The sequence below is a fragment of the Trematomus bernacchii genome, unplaced genomic scaffold, assembly GCF_902827165.1.
Source record: "Trematomus bernacchii unplaced genomic scaffold, fTreBer1.1, whole genome shotgun sequence".
Taxonomy (NCBI): Eukaryota; Metazoa; Chordata; class Actinopteri; order Perciformes; family Nototheniidae; genus Trematomus; species Trematomus bernacchii.
In genome coordinates, this window is record NW_022987569.1 from 414,874 (window position 1) to 437,871 (window position 22,998).

The 22,998-nt window shown below is 39.2% G+C and overlaps 2 protein-coding genes across 2 annotated transcripts; one reads left to right on the plus strand and one right to left on the minus strand.

The window, feature by feature from the left end:
* Positions 1-5,132: 5,132 nt before the first annotated feature.
* On the minus strand, positions 5,133-11,855 carry LOC117479148 (high choriolytic enzyme 1-like). The gene is made up of 6 exons (XM_034126148.1): positions 11,797-11,855; positions 9,399-9,539; positions 8,771-8,949; positions 6,414-6,495; positions 5,323-5,452; positions 5,133-5,226 (listed from the first exon to the last, which is right to left on the minus strand). The coding sequence occupies exons 1-5, from the start codon at positions 11,853-11,855 to the stop codon at positions 5,326-5,328; spliced, it is 588 nt and encodes a 195-aa protein (XP_033982039.1). The 3' UTR covers positions 5,133-5,226; positions 5,323-5,325.
* LOC117479157 (E3 ubiquitin-protein ligase TRIM21-like) lies at positions 11,835-16,550 on the plus strand. The gene is made up of 2 exons (XM_034126157.1): positions 11,835-11,992; positions 14,218-16,550. The coding sequence occupies exon 2, from the start codon at positions 14,224-14,226 to the stop codon at positions 15,865-15,867; it is 1,644 nt and encodes a 547-aa protein (XP_033982048.1). The 5' UTR covers positions 11,835-11,992; positions 14,218-14,223; the 3' UTR covers positions 15,868-16,550.
* Positions 16,551-22,998: the final 6,448 nt, after the last annotated feature.

Below are 22,998 nucleotides of genomic sequence, written 5' to 3' on the forward strand. Positions count from 1 at the left end.
AACTCTGATTTTTTTTTCGGATTTCATATCGCATTAACACCATATCCCGACGTGCATTGCGGCTAAAACATCCAATCAGCGAGCTGATGATCTTTCCTACGTCACTTTACAGCCCCGCCCACTTTTGGGGAAACCAGCTGTCATTTGAACGGCGATCAGCCTGAAGCCACAGAGCTCTTCTGTTGTATACTGTCCTTTCTTCTTAGAGGAAGTACAGAAACACGTAACTCTGGATTTGTTTTAATGTTTGAGGTGCAATAAACGACACAGCAGCTTTTTGGCATGTTAAAACTCTGCCTCCAGCTGGCGAAATTACAGCCTCGCCTACTGATTTTAATTTAACCATAGGATATCAAGCCCGATCGTCGATTTCAAATGTGTGCTCTAAAATGATATTAATAAATTACTATGATCATTATTATAAGCTAGAAAAGAAATGTCAAAGATAGGTAGAAAGCAAACGTATTTCAGATATGTTCAGAACAAACGTAACGTGGGACAAAATACGTTTCTTGTTAAACGTAATTGAGAATGCTGTATGAAACGACTACAAACAATATTGTGATTATTAACCATTAACCAGCATAATAACGGATTTGGTCAACTGAAAAGTCAGCCGCCAGCCAGCGCGAAAATAAGTTTGCTCTAAAATGATATTAATAAATGACTATTATCATTATTATAAGCTAGAAAAGAAATGGCAAATATAGGTAGAAAGCAAACGTATTTAAGATACGTTCATAACAAACGTCATGTGAGAGAAAATAGGTTTCTAGAAGATATGTAGAAAATAAACGTATTTAAGATATGTTCATAACAAACGTAACGTGGAAGGAAATACGTTTCTTGCGAAACGTATTTGAGAATGCAGTTTAGTTTTGTGGGAACGTAATTTCTAGGAGACAGGGTTGTGCTTGAATAGCACGTTCTCTAATAGGGAGTTGGCTCAAGGAATAAGAGGTTAAAATAAGGGCAGTGTCTGCAAGATTCAATACAACCTGTCTGCACTGAGTAAACTAAAATATGCTATGAGACAGTGAACAAATGTGCAATCTCATAGTACGTCCCAACACACAGATATCTGTCTATGAATACTTCAGTTGTACAGTGTGAATGAGGTCAAAGGTTATATTTCAATGTGTGTTCATTGAATTATACTGGAAGAAGTGTATCAGGTTGTTTCTGCTGCACTTTTTTGTAAAGCACTTTGAATTGCCTTGTGTTGAAAGATGCTATATAAATAAACTTGCCTTGCCTCATTATGTCTCTACAAATAATTATAGTCATTATTTATGTTCTTTCTCAGGGTGACTGTAATATGTGTCCAGGGTTTTTGGCACATTTAGAAATGTCTATTAATGTTCACTCTACCTCTGAATATATAAATACATAAATGTGCATGTTGACTCACCCACATCCTTGTTGGCCCTCCACAGGAGCTCGGAGACAGACGGCTCCTGAGAGAAAACCTGCTCATTAGTAAAGTGTAGTAAATACAAAGTAAAATATATACGTGATATATATGTATAATGTATATATATATGAAGCAATGATTAAATGTCCTTTTACAGAAGCTTCATTGGGTGCAGGAAGATCCTCCTTTGAATGCACAATTTTATCGTCATACCTTTAAACTGTAACAATAATTTTTCGCAACATGCACCTGGTCTCCCCTCCCTCTGCCCCCCCCCCCCCCACACGGGAACTCAACCTTTCTCAAAGAATATGTGCACTAACACTTGAACCTGAACTCACACATGCATGTGTGCAATATGTGGTGTGATGTGTTTTGGGGCCATAACATTAAATCACAACAGGATTGTACGGTTATGAATGCATTATAAGTTAGTTATGATGTAGTTAAAAAAATATCGGATGATAGTAATTTTTTGTGTGTGTTTTGGACTGAGATAAATCATGGGTCAAAACTGACCCACGAACACCATGAACGGTAACAGCTTTCGAACACAACACAAGGGTTAAAATATAAATAAATAATACCTTGTTTCTTTTGTTTGTGCTTTAGTTGTGTTTATTTACACTGCATAACCATCTTTAAAGAAGGATCACTGTGTAGATGACACTGGGGATGATTGAGCAAGCTGTGTTTTAAATAGTATGTATTCTTATTTATACATTTTACATCTATTTTCCTTTATTTGTATCATTTATTTTGTACAGACTGCTGGTAGATGTGTATATAACTGACTGTCTGCACTCTGGTTAGACCCTCCTCATTTCGTTACACTCTGTTTGCATTATGTAATGACAATAAAGTAATCTAATCTAATGTGACTCCTTATTGGCATTTCTGGATTCAGGCGTACATTTGAAACTTCTCATTAAAGTAAATGCTGATTTTCCATTTACATTCTGAGGGAAAACAATTGTTTTTCTTTTAGTGGCGATGCTTAAATACCTGTGTCATTAAAGCAGCTCTGTAAAGGTGTGTTACTACCAGGTGTTTCCATGTGAACTGTGAGGAAGTGTCGCCCCCTAGTGGACAAACATCTTTACTGAAGTGAAATTCTGAGGTACTTTAATTTACATGACATTACATGTTACTTGTTAGACGCTTTTATCCAAAGCGACTTACATACTCAATACTGTGGACAATCCCCACAGGAGCAATTTGGGGTGAAGTGTCTCAGGGACACAACGACATGCTGACTGCAGTGGGGTTTGAACCTGTGCCCCCCTGATCCGAGTATTAGTCCACTGCGCCACACGCCTACTTTACTTATCTTGAATATGTTTTTATGTATTAATTTGTCTTTCAAATAAAGTATACTGTGTTATTACCCCTGACTTTCATTCTCTACTATCAGAGTCCTTTCTGTACGAAGCCATCGTTGTTCATTCATTGCAAGCAGAGGGTCTTTAAGCAACGACCTGCAGAGTGAACGCTTCATCTCAAAGCAGTTTATCAATATCAACATTAAACATTCAAACACTGTGTTCATTTCTTTGGATTATGCAGCCACATATCCACTAACAGTGTCAGCGGGAAAGATGTGGAAAATCATCTTCACATTATTGAGGTTTTAAAAAAGAAATACCTTTTATTTCCTCGATTAGAGTTAATGTCCTCCTTGAGCTCTAGAGACAAGACTAAGAGATAAATGAAATGATGCTGAAGCCACAAACACTCAGTATGAAGTCAGACGGTGTGTGTGTGTGTGTGTGTGTGTGTGCGTGTGTGTGTGTGTGTGTGTGTGTGTGTGTGTGTGTGTGTGTGTGTGTGTGTTTGTGTGTGTGTGTGTGTGTGTGTGTGTGTGTGTGTGTGTGTGTGTGTGTGTGTGTGTCTGTGTGTGTGTGTTGTGTGTGTGTGTGTGTGTGTGTGTGTGTGTGTGTGTGTGTGCAGCTGTGAGTGGAACGTGCCACAGGGGGAAATATACTCTTTTATAAATTCATTGATTTTATATTAAACAATATTTCTTAGCAAAGGAACTGTTAGCAAAGTGGAATATAAATGATATATTTTCCAATACAGATGTTCTGTGATATTGTTCTGTGTTCTTGCAACTCAGTGTTTCTATAGTTTAGTCATGATACTTTTACTTACATCAAATATATTTTGTAAGTGGAAAAAGAGCAATCGGATCCCATTGAGTTCGTGTTTGTAAAAGTCTGAATCTCATAGTTAGAGAATTTAAATTTGATGCAAATGTATACTTCTACTTTACGGAGGAAGATCAGGGCCACATGTGAAATACTTGTTGAGATCTGAACAGAAGTGATAACATTTAGAATTCTGGAAAAAAAGTCTGAATTCTGTGTTTACTTCCTGTCTAAAGAAGTAAAGTAAGTAAGTAAGTAACACTTTATTTATATAGCACCCTTCTCAACACGAATGCACAAAGTGCTTTACAGTATACAGTACTCAATTCAAAGTACAACTATAACATGTAGAATAAAAGGCATAAAACACAGCAGGTAAAACATAGGATAAACTCCAATGAGAAACAGCTACTAACTCACCTCCTCTGACGCCCCAAAGGCCTGTCGGAAAGGTGAGTCTTTAGCTGCCCCTTAAAAATCTCTACTGAGGCAGAGGCTCTCAGTTTCTGAGGGAGGTCATTCCAAAGCCTTGGGGCCACCGCCTCAAAGGCACGGTCCCCCTTAGTTTTTAGCCTGGTTCGGGGCACCCTTAGGAGGCCTTGCTCAGAGGACCTCAGGGCCCGGGTTGTGCTGTGAGGGTGGATAAGGTCGTTAACGTAGGCTGGGGCTTGGCCATGGACAGCTCTATATGTGAAGACCAATACCTTGAATTGGGTTCTGAGATGGACAGGGAGCCAGTGCAGGGCAGAAAGGATCGGAATGATGTGGCATGTTTTTTTGGACCGAGTGAGCAATCTGGCTGCAGCATTTTGGACCTGTTGTAACCGGGTTATTGATGTTTTGTTGAGGCAGGAAAAAAGAGCATTGCAGTAATCAAGCCGGGATGAGATAAAGGCATGGATAGCCATCTCCATTTCTGCATTGGATAGAACCCCCCTGAGAAGAAATGTCACTTATCGTCAGATCTCACAAACTATTTTACATGTGGCCCCTAATCATGTGTCTCTAATCCTCTTTTAGCACTAATCCTCTAGATCCGTAGATTAGGGCCACATGTTTAAAAAAAAAAAGAAATTGAGATTTGACCAAAAGTGTATTTCTTAAAAGTCAGAATTCTAACTAACAAAAAAAGAAATAACTTTTGGTCAGATCTCACTTTTTCTTTTCAGTTGTGGCACTAATCATCTTCTGTACGACTCCAAATATTATATATACTTTTGACTCGAAAACGATTATTTTGGCAGCTTCAGTTACTTAAAAAAATACTTAAATACAAGATCAACAAATGATTGATGATGCTTTTCCAATTACATAATATATACCTTTATGCACCATTTTGTGCTTTTGGTAAGTTACGTTTGTTTTGATGCTAACATTTGAAACAGACACTAAAAGTAATACGAGTTTGAGTTTATACATTAGAGATTCTGCCGCTTTTACACATCTTTCACCTCTTCTTCACACCTTTCTTCAAACTGAGGTAGAAGAATAAAAAAATCAGGAACATTTTCTGAAGTACAAAAGTGTTAACAAGTGCACAAACTACAAACTACACTTCATCGAACATGTTTGAAGATTCTTTATCAACACTCTTTCTCAGACTGTGCTATAAAGAGCAGGTTTGATGTGTAAATTGGCCCCATGTCCTCAGGGTTTCTTCACCACCTGTTGGAACAGAAGAAACACGTTAAAGGCGACAAACACACTTTCCTTTGACCTGAAAACAGATGAATGAAGGGAACCCAGCGTGTGTTTTCTTACCTTTCAACATTTGTACAGCGTGTTCAGTCTGCTGATGTCGTTCCTGCTCATCTGATTGGCCGTGCCGAACTCTACGTTGGCGTTGGGGATCGGCACCATGGTGGGCATATTGTTCCCACTGAAGGCATACCTGGAAACATTAAGAGCACAGAGGCTTCATTATTATTAGCTTGTATATATATTAAACATTTAGAAACCATTGAGACTCAAATGTTCCTTAAAGAGTCGTTTCAGTCACCAAAACAAATCTGATCTATCTCATTATTATGACGACATATTTTATTGTGCAAATTAGAAAAACACCGATCAGGCAGTGTAGGTAAATGTATATTTTGCATTTCTTTTGAGAGCTTGGGACCTATTTTAATCCTGGTTTCACTCTTATCAATGTTATGCATTTAAATATTATCTATCATTATTATTTGCCAACTGTTTATTCATTCTGTCGCTGTAATAACTTCATTTAGCTGCTTTATTAAGAAAAAGAATAAAAGAAGAGACGGGTTGGACTATTCAAAATGTTTTCAGCTTTTTTTTCAGAATTATATTTTTTCCTCAGAATTAGAACAATTTCAAAAATGTTCTCGGAATTCAAACTTTTTCACAGAATTTGAGTTTTTTTCATAATTTTCACTTTTCCTCCTAATTTGATTATTTTCTCATATTTTAACTTTTTTCTCAGATTTCAATTTTTTTTGCAGATTTTGACTTTTTTCTCAAAATGTCACTTTTTCACAGAACTAGACTTTTTTTCAGAATTAGATTTTTTTTTCATATTTAGATTTTTCTAAGATTTAGATTTTTTTCTCAGAATTCGAATTTACCCAAAAACATATAAATTCTTAATGTTACTCACCTGTCCAGGCTACCTGTAGTCCAAAGGTTTTTTTTTTTCAAATAAAAACGGACCTTTTTGAAACATATTTAGCTGTTTTTGGGTCCGTAGAAATACCTTTGCACTTTTATTTCTTGGGCTCTCGTTACTGCAATTCAAGCCTCAGTTCTGTCTACAATTCATTGTTTTTGGTGAACTGTTCCTTTGACTTATATCCAATATATGCGTATATAAATGAAGATGAATGCTTGGTAACCTGTGGTACTGCATGACGGAGTTGTAGTCGTATGGTGTGTTCAGGTTCAGCGTGTTTATCTTGTCGACGGCGTACGCCCAACCTGAGGGGACGAGAATCACAGCGAGGGTCAGAAAACACAGAAAATGAACTTCACCCCATTCCTCAGATCATTGTGAAGTTAGTTGTGTATTAGATGAGTGTAAAACATGAAAGGGTTGATCAATACAGGATTTAAAGTGACATTATTTGGCTGTGATTTCAATGTATTCCCATGGAGTTGCATCCATTATGAATGCAACTAACAGTAAGTCAATTTAAAGTGGACCAATCATGCTATATTTGAATAATATAGTGTAGGACCATACCTATATAAGGCATATTTATACTTTTTTTCTTTCAAAATACCAAACAGATCATGCATTTTAGCCATGCCTCATTTTGCTCAATTTGCACTTTTTTTAGCTCTGTTTTAGCAAGGGCTGATTCTGTGAGAACAGCACCATCTAAAGGCCTGGCATATGTACTACAGCGTCTCCAGCGCTTTCGAACGGCAATGGCCGTGGCTGTCTCCTCCTGATTGGTGGAGTTGGCCCAATAGCCGTAGCGCCACTGTCCTGACGTCAGGACAGTGTTCAAATCTGGATCAGTTTTTATCAGATCTGTTGCAGCCCCTTTTTTAGAGATTTGGGTATGGAGGAAAATAGAGAGGGTTGTGTTTTCTGACACATATTGCATGACAGGTCCCCTTTAAGCATGATTTACTTTTCATCAGTGTTCAAATTAAACCAAGAAATGTGACAGAAATGACAGAAATGACAGAAATGATGGGAAAATCACAAAAAATAATATGTTTAAGGATATTGTGTGATTATATTTGGGGTTTCTTTAGGATAAAGATTTGGATAGTTATAGATTTGTATATTGTAGACCCTCCAGAAAAACGCGATTATGCGATCGCATAATTTACCGCATAATCAGCAAAATGGCGCAGATTTTTAAAAGGGCGCATATTTATTAAAAGGTCGCATAATCCCCGCATTTTCCACACAAAGTTGAGGGAAAAAAAAAGTTAACGTGAAGTAGTGATGTCATCAGCTCGCGCAGGTAAACAACACCGTAGAGTGAATGTGTGGAACTCACACGAGAGAGAAAACAACAAGATCAGCGCCATATAGATTATTATATACTATTATACTATTATTATTATATACTATTATACTATTATACGGCTCTGACCAAGATGAAAAAATCGAATCCATCTCATTTGCCTACGAACATTTCTGCTAAAGACCTGGCAAAGCAGTACCCCGATGTCTTGCACGAAAGTGGGGGGAAACTATTCTGCACCCCGTGCAACTGTGTGTTGGAGCATAAGAGAAAATCGACGGTGACGACCCACTTTGATTCATTCAAACATTCTAAAATGCTTTCTGCTGCTGCGGACAAGAAAGCCAAACAACTCACGTTCACCGAGGCATCAACCTCCAAAACCCTTTCGAGGGCTACAAGAAACGAGGTGAGTAGCCTACAAGATTGAAGCTGGTCAGATAACGAACGAGTAAATGAAAACAGAATGAGGCGGAGAAGAGTGTGTGTGTGTGTGTGTGTGTGTGAGAGAGAGAGTGATTAAAATAGCCCATAAATACATAAATAACACTTTGTGATGTAGCTTGCTTCTAGTATGCTTGTTTATCATAGGAACTCTTTAAAAGGGCTCACTTTCATTCAGTAGTAGCCAGGGTGTGGGAGAAGAATCACCTTTTTTCCGCCTCCCGCATATTTCGCAACTTTTCGCATATTTAGCATATTTCCGCATATTTCGCAACTTCACCGCATAAAATCACATAAAAACCCCGCATGTTTAATCGCATAATCAAGGATTTTAGCCCGCATAATCAAGGATTTTAGCCCGCATAATCAAGGATTTTAGCCCGCGTTTTTCTGGAGGGTCTAATAATATTGTAGTACAGGACTAGAGTAAAGGTCTGATATAATGAACACATTATCCCTTATTATTACACGGTTTAGTTGAATACTCGATTCTGATTGGTCAATTCGGACATGTCAGAAGTTGTTAATACTCAATAACAGACCGCTGCTAAGCAAAATAATGACTGTTGCTAAGGAGGATCAAGGGGGAAAAAATAGACTAAAAGACGGGGCGTTGGACCTCAGAGAAATCACCAGAGGAAGACAGATATGTTTTAAATCAATATTGTGAGGTGAGTCGTTGGTTTATTTAGTATGTGACCGTCTAATAAGCTGCTTCTGAGTTGTTGTTTTTTCATAATGACCGCCTCGCTGCACGTTATCCCCCTTATTACTGAACGTTTAGAGCATGGATCTATAATAAGAACGGTTTAGAGGATACAGACCGGTCTGGATGTTCTCCCACAGGATGCGGATGTGCTGGTCTCTGTCGTAGCAGCACTGCTCGTGATTGAACCCGAGCGCGTGCAGCAGCTCGCGTTGAACCGTGCTGTGATACAGGCAGCCCTGCCGATCCAGAGACACCGTCTGAGAGTAGCCCCGACGGCCCACGTACGAGTAACAGCTGCAAAACACACAATTGAAAGGTCTCCTATCATGCAAAAGCCACTTTGTGATGTCCTATGTACATAAATATGTGTCCCCGGTGTGTCAGGGAACTCACAAAGTGTCAGAAAATAAAACCCTCTCTCTTTTCCTCCGTACCCAAATCTCTAAAAACGGGGGAACAACGGAGCTGATCCAGATTTGCGTCCGATATGACGTAATATCGGAAATGTGGGCGGGCTTTACACCCACGGCCCTATCAGAAACGTTGCTACGTGTTTTGGACGTAATATGGTCTTGTTTACATTAGCAAGCATCGCTAACACTCAGAGCTAACCTGTACTGGAGAGAGTATGTGTAAAAAAGCAGGAAATAAAAAAAAAGGATGCCTCAAAATAGTATAATAGGAGACCTTTAAGAATCATAATCTGTTTTTTTGCAAAATAGGTTTACAAATACGAGCTTTACCCGCCATCTGACTGGATGTTCAGGAAGTCTCTCTGGCTCGTGCGTCTGACGAAGCGAATGCAGGAAACATTGTGGAAGGAAGTCAGGCGGCGCTCGATGATGGAGCGCTCACGAGAAGCTGAGGAGAAAGAAACAAAGCAGCTGTGGTTCAATGGAGGTCAAGGGTCACATTCAGGTTCTTAGACTTTTCCTCAGAGGTGGGAGAAGTACTCAGATCTGTACTTGAGTAAAAGTAGAAGTACCAGAGTGTAGGAATACTCTATAAAAGTCCTTCATTCAAAATGTGACTCAAGTAAAAGTAGAAAAGTATTATCATCAAAATATAGTTAAAGTAGCGACAGTAAAAGTAGTCATTATGCAGATTGGTCCATTTCAGAATAATTTAAACCTGAGAGCAGGATTAGCTGAAAAGAGTCCAAGGAAGCTTATTTAAAAGTGAACAGCATTTAATTAAACAAATGATACGGTGATACACAGTGGCGGCTGGTGGAAAATATTTTAGGTGGGGCTGTGGAAATGGTGATCAAACAATACTAGGGGGGTCCGGGGGGATGCTCCCCCAGTAAACATTTTTGAGAAAAGACCCCTTAAATTATGACTTCTGGTGATGTTAGAGGGGGGGGGAAGGACAATTTGAGGCTTAAAAATATGAGAAGACTGATCAATACCTCCATAACTTCAGTGTGGTTAGCTATGAATCTTCCAAAACTTCCAAACACCTTGTCCTGGACATAGTTTCTACAGCATAAACTGTGCAACAGTACAGTAGGCCCACACAAACTGCAAAACACCGGGGCTTTGGGAACACTGATTTAATTCCCATTTAACCTGTTAAGGGGCTTTTTTCCCCCGTTTTTTTTCTCACGAAACTGTGTCTCAGGGCTTCTTAAAATGTAATAAACTATTCATGTGTCCTACTCAGAGGAAACGCATCTAACTGATGATATGAACCATGTTTACCGAAACAAAACACAAGTCTCACAAGAAGCGTCTAAATGAGCCCTGAGCAAAAAATGCTAACGCACTCTAGGTATAAATCAATCGATATACTTATCGGATATGCACAAACAAGCTTACAAGCTGAGATTCCACAGATTCTAGAAATATAAGTATCATCACTGAGCGATCAGAACTTGCGACAGGGGAAGCAAATACAGACATCACACGACGTAGCTTTAGGTAGCAAAACACGGAGATATGCTCACCTTTTGCAGAATAACAATTCTGATCAAAAACGAGAAAAACGCAGTTGAAGGTTAATCCATAGGTTAATCCAATGTGTCTGTCACTTTGAAAAATGATTGATGATCCATAATTCCATTTTTATGTCAAAAACGGAGTTTTCATTAGCTGCTAATGGTAGCTTCCAGAGTGTCTGACAGCTTCCTGTTTTGTCTCCTTGGATGCGAGTCCAAACAACTCACAGACTGCACCGGGCGCTCATGTAGGAGCCCTGTGACCATCAGATTTGACAACGCTGATTGGCTGAAATTATGTTTCGGCGGCATAGTTTAAAGATAGCAACAGTTGGCTTCTGCTGCACTTGTCGCCCTCTCATCTGGGCGCTGTGCATAGCGCCCAGACGAGAGGGAGTAACGATACACGGACAAGGCCAGGCAGGAAACATGTGACTTATCAGTAACTTTAGACATCGTAACACAATTTTAAACGAGATTTTATTGTAGATTATACATTTTACTGATACCAATTATATAATATTTAGCTTGTTTATTAAAAATAAAAATAAAAATAAAAAATATATTTTTTAAATATTTATTTTTTTATTTTTTTTATTTTTTTTAATTTGTAATGTGGGAAGAGGGGGGGCGGCACCCCTAGCGCCCCTATGGGCCGGCCGCCACTGGTGATACAAATGGAATGTGTAAGAGTGGTGCGGCTCTCCCGATCGCGTGGGGTGCAGCTGCCTCCTCCCAGCTGTTGTTTATCGCGTGGCCGGGGTAGAGAGAGGGCGTTTTTTCCTGTCCATCATATGTTATAGTCTATAGTCCTCTCCTATTGGCCGGTCTCGACGGGGGGTGGGTCTTCCTCCCGGGTTCGTTCCTCTGTGATTAATATCGCATCTAATAAGAGGATTTAGACGTTGTGTGTTTATTGTATAACTCCACAAGCCTTTACTCCTCATATTTCTTACAAGACCCATTTTCAAACAGTCTGTTCAGGGAGGAGGAAGTGTTTCACCAGCTGCTCTTAAACAGGGACCATAACACAGCGTTGTGAAATATAGCTATAAATCTCCAGATGTGTAAAGTGATGTCCTTTATGTATTGAGAAAATATTCCTACTTATGCTCAATACACTATTTGAAAAGCCTCTTGGATCAGCTGTAAAATGCATCGTCACAAAGTTAAATAACAAGCCTCAACAGTTCTTCCTCCACTTCCTCTTGGCAAACAGCCACTGAGAGGTGGGACCACACTGTAAGAGAAGAGTTTCCATTTCCCGGAAATGAAAGCTGAAGTTTGTCTGAGCGACAGCAGAGCAGCAGCCGAGACAAGTCTCTGTTTCTCTGAAGAAACACTCAACTGAATCCAGAAGCTTTTTATCAACAACACAGCAGGACTCTGCAAACACTGGTGAGTACACTACAGACACATCACTTACTAAATATTTAGTCAAAGCTGGATTAAAATCAGAATCTGACTGTATTACATCAGTTTACCATATAAAGAATAGTATACAATATAAATGTGTCAGTTAAGATATAAACCTCAACTTTTACATTAGCAACAGCCACAAATAAAACTACAATGTAAACTCTGGTTAAGTTAGGTTAGAGAGCATACAGTCAAAGCATTATACTTATTTTCATATTTTCATATTTCCTGTATTTGAAAACATTTTTATAATTGAATCTATTCAACAAAGTAGAATCTAAATAGTAGATTTGTTCTGGACTCTCCAAAGCAAGGGATCTGGTGTTGTGTTACACGTTTTGCTTATAAAAAGGCATGGCAATTAGATATTTCCTCTTATATAATGTGTACACACTGTGGTAAGTAGCCTTGAGCTTTGAACCTGTTTCTGTAGTAACTGCTGTCTGCCTTTTGAAGCTGATAACGTTTACTGTTTTTTAACAACTAGTATTAACTTCAGTGATGCTCAGCAGGAGGTTTCACTCCTCTGTTCAACAATGGCAAAATCCCCCAACAGTATTAGGTTTAAGGAGGCGTGTGGCGCAGTGGATAGAGCCTTGGTGTTGGGATCAGGGGGTCAAAGGTTCAAACCACACTGCAGTCAGCATGTCATTGTGTCACTGCCTGGGCAAGACACTTCACCCCAAATTGTTCCTGAATATTGAGTATGTAAGTCGCTTTGGATAAAAACGTCTAACAAGTGACATGTAGTGTAATGTAATATTAGAGCTTACACATTGTGTTTCTTAGAGTTTAAACCGAATGCTGCTATGATTTTCCAGATTTCATTTATGATATTTAACAAACAGAGAGATTTAAAAAAAATGTAACAATAACAGTGTACTGCAAATTTGAGCAATCTTTCACCCTCTGCATAATCATGATACATCAGCAGAGTTCAGTATCACCATCTATTTGACTTATAGCAAACAGATACAAGAGATTAACCTGTTAAGCACCAAGCCTGTTTTTCATGTTTCAGGCTCGAAAATGACATGCCCAAAACAAATGACTACAACTTAACTTCTAAAAGGGTTATATGAATAATTTCTTTTATCAAAGCAAGGTTACATCTAAGAGTTGGATGTAGAAGTGTCAGAATCAATATAAATGTTTTTTATTTTAAAGAAAATTCAGATTTTACATAGTAAACAACTGTAAATTATAGTGTCCGTCCAAAGATTATTTTTTACAGATAGTGAAAACTACCCTTGGATGATGGGTTAGTAGACTAAAAGCTTTAGGAATCCAAAGTACAACATATAATAAGTACCCTGTATCAAGATTGATGCAAAACAAGTGACATTTTACCTTTTTAGAGAGGTTTAGCCAAAACCACCCCACCTCTGAGGTGATTTGGGTGAAAATGTTTTTTTTTCCATATCTCTGGCCCCCCTTGGTCGATTTGGATGGTTGACACCTCTTTCTGACCGTTAGAGCCAATAGAATCGAAGGGGGAGGCTCCCACACACACACGTTGTGAAGAGAAAAGGTGGGGGCTGCGCGCATGTAAATGTGCAGCAGAGTGAAGCGATCTCTAGCTCTGGCATTTGGAAACGAAAAAGCAGTTTTATTGCTTATGGATTATCAGAAATAATTTCAAAGAGGGCACAGATACATAGGATGAACCTATGGATTAACTGCAGCATCGTTTTTTTTATCGTTTTAATGCCATTGAAGACCAGTTTTGACCAAGGTAAGCCATGTTAGCGTTTCTAGCTACCTAGCTCCACATGTTATGATGTACGCTTTCGTTTATAGCATCGCAAATGTTTATCACTGAGTGTTGAGGTTTTTTACACAGATTCCGTGTCTCCAGGAGAACAAAAACGAGTGGTTGGCTGTGCATCTAGGATAAGTAATAAGGGAGTTATTGTGAGTTTAAGTGCCGTTTTAGGTTACATTTTTTTGCTCGTGGCTAATTCAGAGGCTGAGTGTTAGCATTGTGGGTTTTTTTTGGAAAGAAAAATTAAAAATATCAGTTAGCTGAGTTTCTTCCCGTTACATGGATATAAAACATTCATAGTTTATTAAATATTAAGATTCCTTAGACGTTGTTTCCTGCAAATTACGCGTTTATCCGCCTGTACCGGGCGGATGGTGCGTAACAGGTTAAATCATATATACATTACAGTTTTTGTTTTTTTCACACGTTTTGTCTTCAGAGAGACATGTCTGCTGCCAGCTGTCTGCTGACTGAAGATCAGTTTCTGTGCTCCATCTGTCTGGATGTGTTCACTGATCCAGTCACCATACCATGTGGACACAACTTCTGTAAAGCCTGCATCTCTGAACACTGGGATAGAAATGTCCCGAGTCAGTGTCCCAACTGCAAAGAGGTTTTCAACACAAAGCCTGAGCTGCGGGTCAACACTTTCATCTCTGAGATGGCTGCTCAGTTCAGACAGTCAGCTCAACAGAAAGCCAGCCGCAGCAGCTCAGAGCAACAAGTTGTCAAACCAGGAGAAGTTCCCTGTGACGTCTGCACTGGAACCAGACTGAAGGCCCTGAAGTCCTGCCTGGTGTGTCTGGAGTCCTACTGTGAGACTCACCTGGAGCGTCACCTGACAAGGCCAGGCCTGAAGAAACATCAGCTGATCGACCCTGAGGAGAACCTGGAAGGCAGGATGTGTATGAAGCACGATAAACTGCTGGAGCTGTTCTGTAAGACCGACCAGGTGTGTGTCTGCATCCACTGCACTGTTTTAGACCACAAGACACATGATGTTGTTCCTCTGAAGGAAGAATATGAAGGAAAGAAGGCAGAGCTGGGGAAGACAGAGGCTGAAATTCAGCAGATGATCCAGAAGAGACGACTGAAGATTCAGGAGATGAATCGCTCAGTGGAGCTCAGTAAGGAAGGAGCAGACAGAGAGATAGCAGATGGTGTTCAGGTCTTCACCGCTCTGAAGCAGTCTGTTAAGAGAAGCCAGGCCGAGCTCATCGACACCATCAAAGAGAAGCAGAGAGAGACAGAGGAACAGGCTGAAGGCTTCATCAAAGAGCTGGAACAGGAAATCTCTGAGCTGAAGAAGAGAAGCTCTGAGGTGGAGCAGCTGTCACGCTCTGAAGACCAGCTCCACCTCCTCCAAAGCTTCACGTCCCTGAACGCTGCTCCACCCACCAAGAACTGGACAGAAGTCAGGGTCCGTCCACCTTCATATGAGGGGACTGTGAGGAGAGCTGTGACTCAGCTGGAGGAGACGCTCAGTAAACAGATGAAGAAGCTGCTTGAGGTGGAGCTGAAGAGGGTCCAGCAGTATGAGGTGGAGGTGACTCTTGATCCTGATACAGCACATCCATATCTCATCCTGTCTGATGATGGAAAACAAGTCAACTGTGGTGATGTGAGGAAGAATCTCCCAGACAATCCAGAGAGATTTGATTTGTGTCCTGGTGTCTTAGCAAAGCAGATTTTCTCTTCAGGAAGATTTTATTACGAGGTTCAGGTTAAAGGGAAGACTGAGTGGACTTTAGGAGTGGTCAGAGAGTCGATCAACAGGAAGGGAATGATCACACTGACTCCTCAGAATGGTTACTGGACGATATGGTTGAGGAATGGAAATGAGTACCAAGCTTTTGCTAGACCTTCAGTCCGTCTCTCTCTGAAGTCTCAGCCTGGGAAGGTGGGGGTGTTTGTGGATTATGAGGAGGGTCTGGTCTCCTTTTATGATGTTGATGCTGCAGCTCTGATCTACTCCTTCACTGGCTGCTGCTTCAAAGAGAAACTCTACCCATACTTTGGTCCTTGTAACAACAACAGTGGTAAAAACTCTGCTCCTCTGATCATCTCTCCTGTCAATCACACTGAGTAGAACATCCATTTGATTTTCTACAGAAATATTCACTCTCACTAAATGTAATAAATGTATTCAACTGGGGAAGTACATTGTACACATTGTTAATTTTTCAGAATCTGATCATATATGGTTCACCTTGATGAGACGCATAGAAACACATAGAATACTGATGAGTATGTTCTAATGTACTCTAGTTTATTCTACGGATTGCACTACCTGCCGTCATGACTTGAAGTGATCAGAAAACGATTTACTCAGAAATACATTTTTACCCCTTCTTTATATGTCAGGCGGACAAGAAAAGTATTTATTGTCTCAGAATTGTGTGTTCAAAAAGTGTTTCATACTTGCAGACATTACTAGTGGAAGTAATGCACTCCTTTTTCATTAGTAAAATACTGTATATATATTTTTGTTTTTATAATTTTCAATTGAGGGGAAAATGATGGGTCTCTGGTGTGTTTTAAAGGGGAAGGTCAGGATTGATTATTGAATTATAGTATATTGGTACAACATGTATTGACAGTTACTTGGAGAATCAACAATATCTGATCATTAAACATTAGGCTGCAGTGGTTTAACAAACCAGGGAAATGTAAATGTTACATCTCAGCTGTCTGTTGTGTTATGTTAATTGTATTTCGTCCACCTCTCTGCACACTGCTTGTAAAGTTTGAACAAAGCCTCAATGGATTAAAAAAAAAGGAATAAAGAATGATTTCTGTGTTTTTTTAAATGTACTAACTGAAGTACAGTTTTCACTAGTTCTCAACTTAGGGAAAGTAGCTTAAAAACATTTACTTAACTATTTCCATGTCTACTTAACTACATTTGTCTGATAGATTTGGTTCTTCTGAAGCTTTATAAACTATTTAAAACCCTCTTGGATCAGCTGATCATAGATATTAAGATTGCTGTATATGTTTGTTAGAAATAAGGCCATCAACTGGTTAGCTTAGCTTAGCATAAAGACTGGAAACAGGGGAAGACAAAGCCAGCCTGTCCAAAGGTAACTAAATCCACCTATCAGCAGCTCTGAATCCAGTTTGTTTAACCCATTCCAAATCAGAGGAGTAAAAACATCAATAAGACGTTTAACAGGGGATTATGGGTCGGGCTATTTCTTGACTGGGACCAAAACAAGTTGCCAAATTGTTTTTACATTACAGTTTTTGTACAGAGATATATTAAGTACACTTAAATGTGTATTTTGTTACTCACTATTTCCCCCCTTTTCCTAGTATATATGCTAAACTAAGCTAATCTAAGTGTCTGATGGCTGCAGCCTGTGTCAGTGAGAGCGGTCTGACTGGTTGGACTGCTTCTAATGATTATGATCTCATTCTTCACCTTGAACACACTCCAGCACTGCCTGTACAGGTGAGACTAACTCACTGCAAACGTCCCGTCTGACTGGGAGATAAATAAAGGGTTTTTTAAATATCAAAATTGCATGAAATATGCTTGTAAAGTCTATTTTATGAATGCCCTGTTTATAAGATGGAGCTTATCATTTGAAATGTCATTATTTTTAAAGAGGTGGATGGTGAATAATATTACAATTAAAAATGTTTCACTCACATCATGACTGTTTTTTGTTACAGTACACGTTTTCTGAAATGTTATCTTTAAATATACTAACGCATACAGAAACAGCACAGAAATGTGTACACTGGTTAAAACCAGGATCACATTCTTGTTTTATTGTCGACTTATTAGAGTCAAAGGTTTTTACAGAGGGGAGTTTTGATATGGGTTTGTACCACTACATAAATCCAGAAAAACTGTCAGCAGCCTTTAAGAGAAATCTATTCTCCACATGTTTTTTAGGGAAACAGATGTTATAATCCTTAACGCAATCATCAATAATCAGTCTATAAATCTGGCTATTGATGATATATGAACAAACCACTCAGAGTACAGATGGGAGTGAAACTCATTTGGAGAAAAAAAAATCTAAAAAGGCCTTGTATTGTGAATTTACATTTTGCAGTACACAGGTAATTAAGTAAAACAAATAGTAACTAATTCTTATGACCACTTTTTGTATTAGATTCTAATTTAATCTGGCATTATTTAATGATAACATAGTAAGGAATCAAAATAGCCCAACCTTTCAAACTGTCAACCAATGGTGACATACCTTCACCTGTTAGCGACACAATGCTTGAATAGCACGTTCTCTAATAGGGAGTTGGCTCAAGGAATAAGAGGTTAAAATAAGGGCAGTGTCTGCAAGATTCAATACAACCTGTCTGCACTGAGTAAACTAAAATATGCTATGAGACAGTGAACAAATGTGCAATCTCATAGTACGTCCCAACACACACAATATGTCTAAGAATACTTCAGTTGTACTGTGTGAATGAGGTCAAAGGTTATATTTCAATGTGTGTTCATTGAATTATACTGGAAGTAGTGTATCAGGTTGTTTCTGTGCTGAATGACAAACTAATTGACTTAACAACTGAGTATTTGCACTTGTGAGGGATCTTAAAGTCTGTTGATAGATGCCTTACTGACTATGACCTTTAAAAAACAAGAGCACAAAAAGAACTCTCTGACATTGAACTGTCTGACTGACTGAGTGCAAGTAGTGGAAGAAGTATTAAAGAGGCACTGTTATGCTTTTGGGGTTTCCCCTTTCCTGTAGTGTGTTCTGGAGGTTTGTGTGCATGTCAATGGTCTGCAAAATAATGAATATTACATCAAAAATACTTAGATCTTGTACTTGAGTAAAAGTAGAAGTACCAGAGTGCAGGAATACTCTGTTACAGTAAAAGTCCTGCGTTCAAAATGTTCTTCAAGTAAAAGTAGAAAAGTATCTCATATCAGATCTGTAAAGTAACTAAAGGTATTAATTACATGTAGTTGAGTAAAAGTACACCATTTACCTCTGAACTGAAGTGTAGTAGAAGTACAAAGTAGCAACAAATGGAAATACTAAAGTACAGGTTCCTCAAAATTGTGCTTAAGTACAGTACTTGAGTAAATCTACTTAGTTACTTCCCACGTCTGCTTCTCCTTTGCAGATAAAACTTGATTTAGTCTCGTACCGTAGTGATACACCTGAAAATGTGCATAATAGGGCGCGGTTTCAGACCCGATGCATATATAAATACACAAATGTTCCAAAACAAACATCTCTACCCCCGTTACAACACATGCTAGGTTAGCTAGCTAACTTGCAGCAGATCTGCAATAATATCGGAAGGAATCATGCGATCGCATTGTTATTCTTCTAGAGTTATTAGAGCTATTGTTTCTGTTCATTTCACACACAGCATGCACACACTATACTACCATGTTCTTTAGCTTTAAGGTTATTTGTATATAGTTACATTTGAATGTGTTGTAAATACTGTACATTTTTAACGCTAAATTGTTTCTTAAAAATACTTATTTTTTATTTTCCTTATATATATTGTCGTGGCTTCCTTCCTTATTTTTCTATCAAGCCACTAGACGCCTTAAACAGACATTTTGAACTCGTTTTCTTTCCTTTATCTTTGTGTTACTTACAGTTGAAGAGTTGCTTGGCCTCCGATGATTTTGATGATATGATGCGATGTGTTTGCTCAAAAATAAAATAACTAACTTGTACCCATGCAACAAAGAAAAGAGGCCTTTACAATAGTCAAAACAAATAGGCAAAACTCAAATAAAATAACAAACAACTTAGGTGTTCTTTCTTTCTTGAAATATAACTTAATAACTTAAAGGGTAATTGAACGGTTAAAAACTGTTCCTCGACGGCGTCTTTCTGACAGGTTGCTGCCCATCACTGTCACTTAAAGGAGGCGCCGTGGGAATTGTAGTCTTTCATAGTGTGTTGACTACAGACAGACGTCACGATTAGGTGGCCTTTCTTATAAAAACAAAATACTGGCTCTGACATATATACTTTGCAACTTATTTCTTTAGATTGTTTATGTTCGCACCACCAGATACCAAAGCAGATTCCTTGTATGTTTAAACGTACCTGGCAATAAACTTGATTCTGATTCTGATGCATACTCTCTTATGCTTTGACCTCTTCTGTCTGGCCTTATATGAACACAATTAAAGGACACGAACAACATGGCCTCTCTTCTGCCTGAAAGTAAAAGCAGTTCTGACATGTTGACGTTGTTCCCTCAGATATCTGCACTGCCTCTGAGAGAGAGAGTCCCGACGTGTCGCCTCAGGGCAGAGAGAGAGACAAAGATTTCAGAGACGTGTCCATCACTGAGGAGCGGGAGGAATGTGGGAGATCAGGATGGAGACGGTTGAGATTGACTTTCACTGATCGACAGACGAGGAAAGAGCCACACATGACTTGAAAAGGAAAGTTACATTAGCTTGAAAATGCTTTTGTGTCCTCCCTGCTGTATTGTCTTCCTTTAAAATAGAAAATGTTCTTTTGTTTGTGCTTCAGTTGTGTTTATTTACACTGCATAACGATCTTTAAAGAAGGATCACTGTGTAGATGACACTGAGGATGATTGAGCAAGCTGTGTTTTAAATAGTATGTGAACATAAATGTGTTATTTCACTTGTTTTTCAGTGGCATTTCTGGATTGAGGCGTACATTTGAAACTTCTCATTAAAGTAAATGCTGATTTTCCATTTCCATTCTGAGGGAAACACAATAGTTTTAGTGGTGATGCTTAAATACCTGTGTCATTAAAGCAGTTCTGTAAAGGTGTGTTAGCAGGTCTCTCCATGTGAACTGTGAGGATGTGTCGCCCCCTAGTGGACAAACATCTACACTACATGCAGTCAAGATTTTTACTGTAGTTACATTCTGAGGTACTTTATTTTGATCTTGAATATGTTTTTATGTATTAATTTGTCATTCAAATAAAGTATACTGTGTTATTGCCCCTGTCATTCATTCTATCAGAGTCCTTTCTGTACAAAGCCATCGTTGTTCATTCATTAAAAGCCAAGCAACGATCTGCAGAATGAAGCTGTTAATCAATATCAACATTAAACGTTCAAACACCTTCTTCTTTTTTTGGAGTATTGGAAGAAAGAAGTGGAAAATCATCTTCACATTATTGAGGTTTTAATAAAGAAAATACCTTTAATTTCCTCGATTAGAGCGGAAATGTCCTCCTTGAGTTCTAGTCAACAAGACAAAGAGATAAATTCAATTATGCTAACACCACAAGCAATATGAAGTCAGACAGGGTGTGTGTGTGTGTGTGTGTGTGTGTGTGTGTGTGTGTGTGTGTGTGTGTGTGTGTGTGTGTGTGTGTGTGTGTGTGTGTGTGTGTGTGTGTGTGTGTGTGTGTGTGTGACCTAGCATCACTATCCTTGTGGGGACCAAAAGTTGTTTACACAATCACGTGTGGGGACTCCCTTATGGAGGTCCCCATGAGGGGAATCATTCATTTTAGGGTGAAGACTTGTTTAGGGTTTTGGGGAACACGCGGCGCTCAATAGGAGCGCAGCGTGGTGCACGGGCTCTCGGGTCAATATTTTTTGTTTAAAAACCTGTTTAAAAACTCCTGTAGTAAAACCAATAAAAGTTTATAAAAGCCCTGTTTGGTCTGTGTTCAAAAATGTTTAAGAAAATGCAATAAAAGGGATAAAAGAGAGCAGCGGCTGAAGCACAGAGCGTATGCGGCGGGGTTAAAACTTGTACTCCTGCCCCCCCGAGGGGGTCTCCCCCGGTGGGGTGTCCGAGGCTGCGTACCACAACATCTGGTAAAAGACCTGGTAAGTGGGTTAAAAACATCTGGCTAAAGGAACCGAGGTTGACTTTGTTTAAAATCGGCATGCAGGTCAAATTAGTTAAAAGATTATAAATAAATACATAAAAGTGCTTTTTTTTTTTAAACAAGTGCTTTTAAAAATAAGTGCTGGTAATAAAAATCACATCAACCCAAATGTTAAAATATGTAAAATATAAAACAGATATGTAAAATGTAAAATATAAAATATAAAATACACACGGGGTAGTAGGCACACGGGGAGGGAAAATATCCTAAAATAAAGTCAACCAAGTGTCCCTAAAAGTGTTTAAAACCCAGGCCGAGGTCTAGAGAGGTGGTGCGGGTGAGACATGGGACACGCCTCGGATGATGTTTTAAAAAATACTTCATTAAGGGCTTATTTGAGGGTGTTTTAGAGCATGGATGTATAATAAGAACAGTTTAGGATACAGACCGGACTGGATGTTCTCCCACAGGATGCAGATGTGCTGGTCTCTGTCGGAGCGGCACTGCTCGTGGTTAAACACGAGCGCGTGCAGCAGCTCGTGTTGAACCGTGCTGTGATACAGGCAGCCCTGCCGGTCCAGAGACACCGTCTGGGAGTAACTCCGACGCCCCACGTACGAGTAACACCTGCAACAAACACAACATTTACAGGTCTCCTATCATGCAAATTGCACTTTTTCATGCCCTTTGTACATAAACATGTGTCCCCGGTGTGTCAGGGAACTCACAAAGTGTCAGAAAATAAAACCCTCTCTCTTTTCCTCCGTACCCAAATCTCTAAAAACGGGGGAACAACGGAGCGGATCCAGATTTGCGTCCGATATGACGTAATATCTGAAATGTGGGCGGGCTTTACACCCACGGCCCTATCAGAAACGTTGCTATCAGAAACAACGCGCGACAGTTTTGGACGTAATATGGTCTTTGTTTACATTAGCAAGCATCGCTAACACTCAGAGCTAACCTGTAGTGGAGAGAGTATGTGTAAAAAAGCAGGAAATAAAAAAAAAGGATGCCTCAAAATAGTACAATAGGAGACCTTCAAGAATCATAATCTGTTTTTTTGCAAAGTAGGTTTACAAATACGAGGTTTACCCGCCGTCTGACTGGATGTTCAGGAAGTCTCTCTGGCTCTTGCGTCTGACGAAGCGAATGCAGGAAACATCGTGGAAGAAAGTCAGGCCGCGCTCGATGATGGAGCGCTCACGAGAAGCTGAGGAGAAAGAAACAAAGCAGCTGTGGTTCAATGGAGGTCAAGGGTCACATTCAGGTTCTTAGACTTTTCTTCAGAGGTGGGAGAAGTACTCAGATCTGTACTTGAGTAAAAGTAGAAGTACCAGAGTGTAGGAATACTCAGTAAAAGTCCTGCATTCAAAATGTTCCTCAAGTAAAAGTAGAAAAGTATTATCATCAAAATATAGTGAAAGTAGCGACAGTA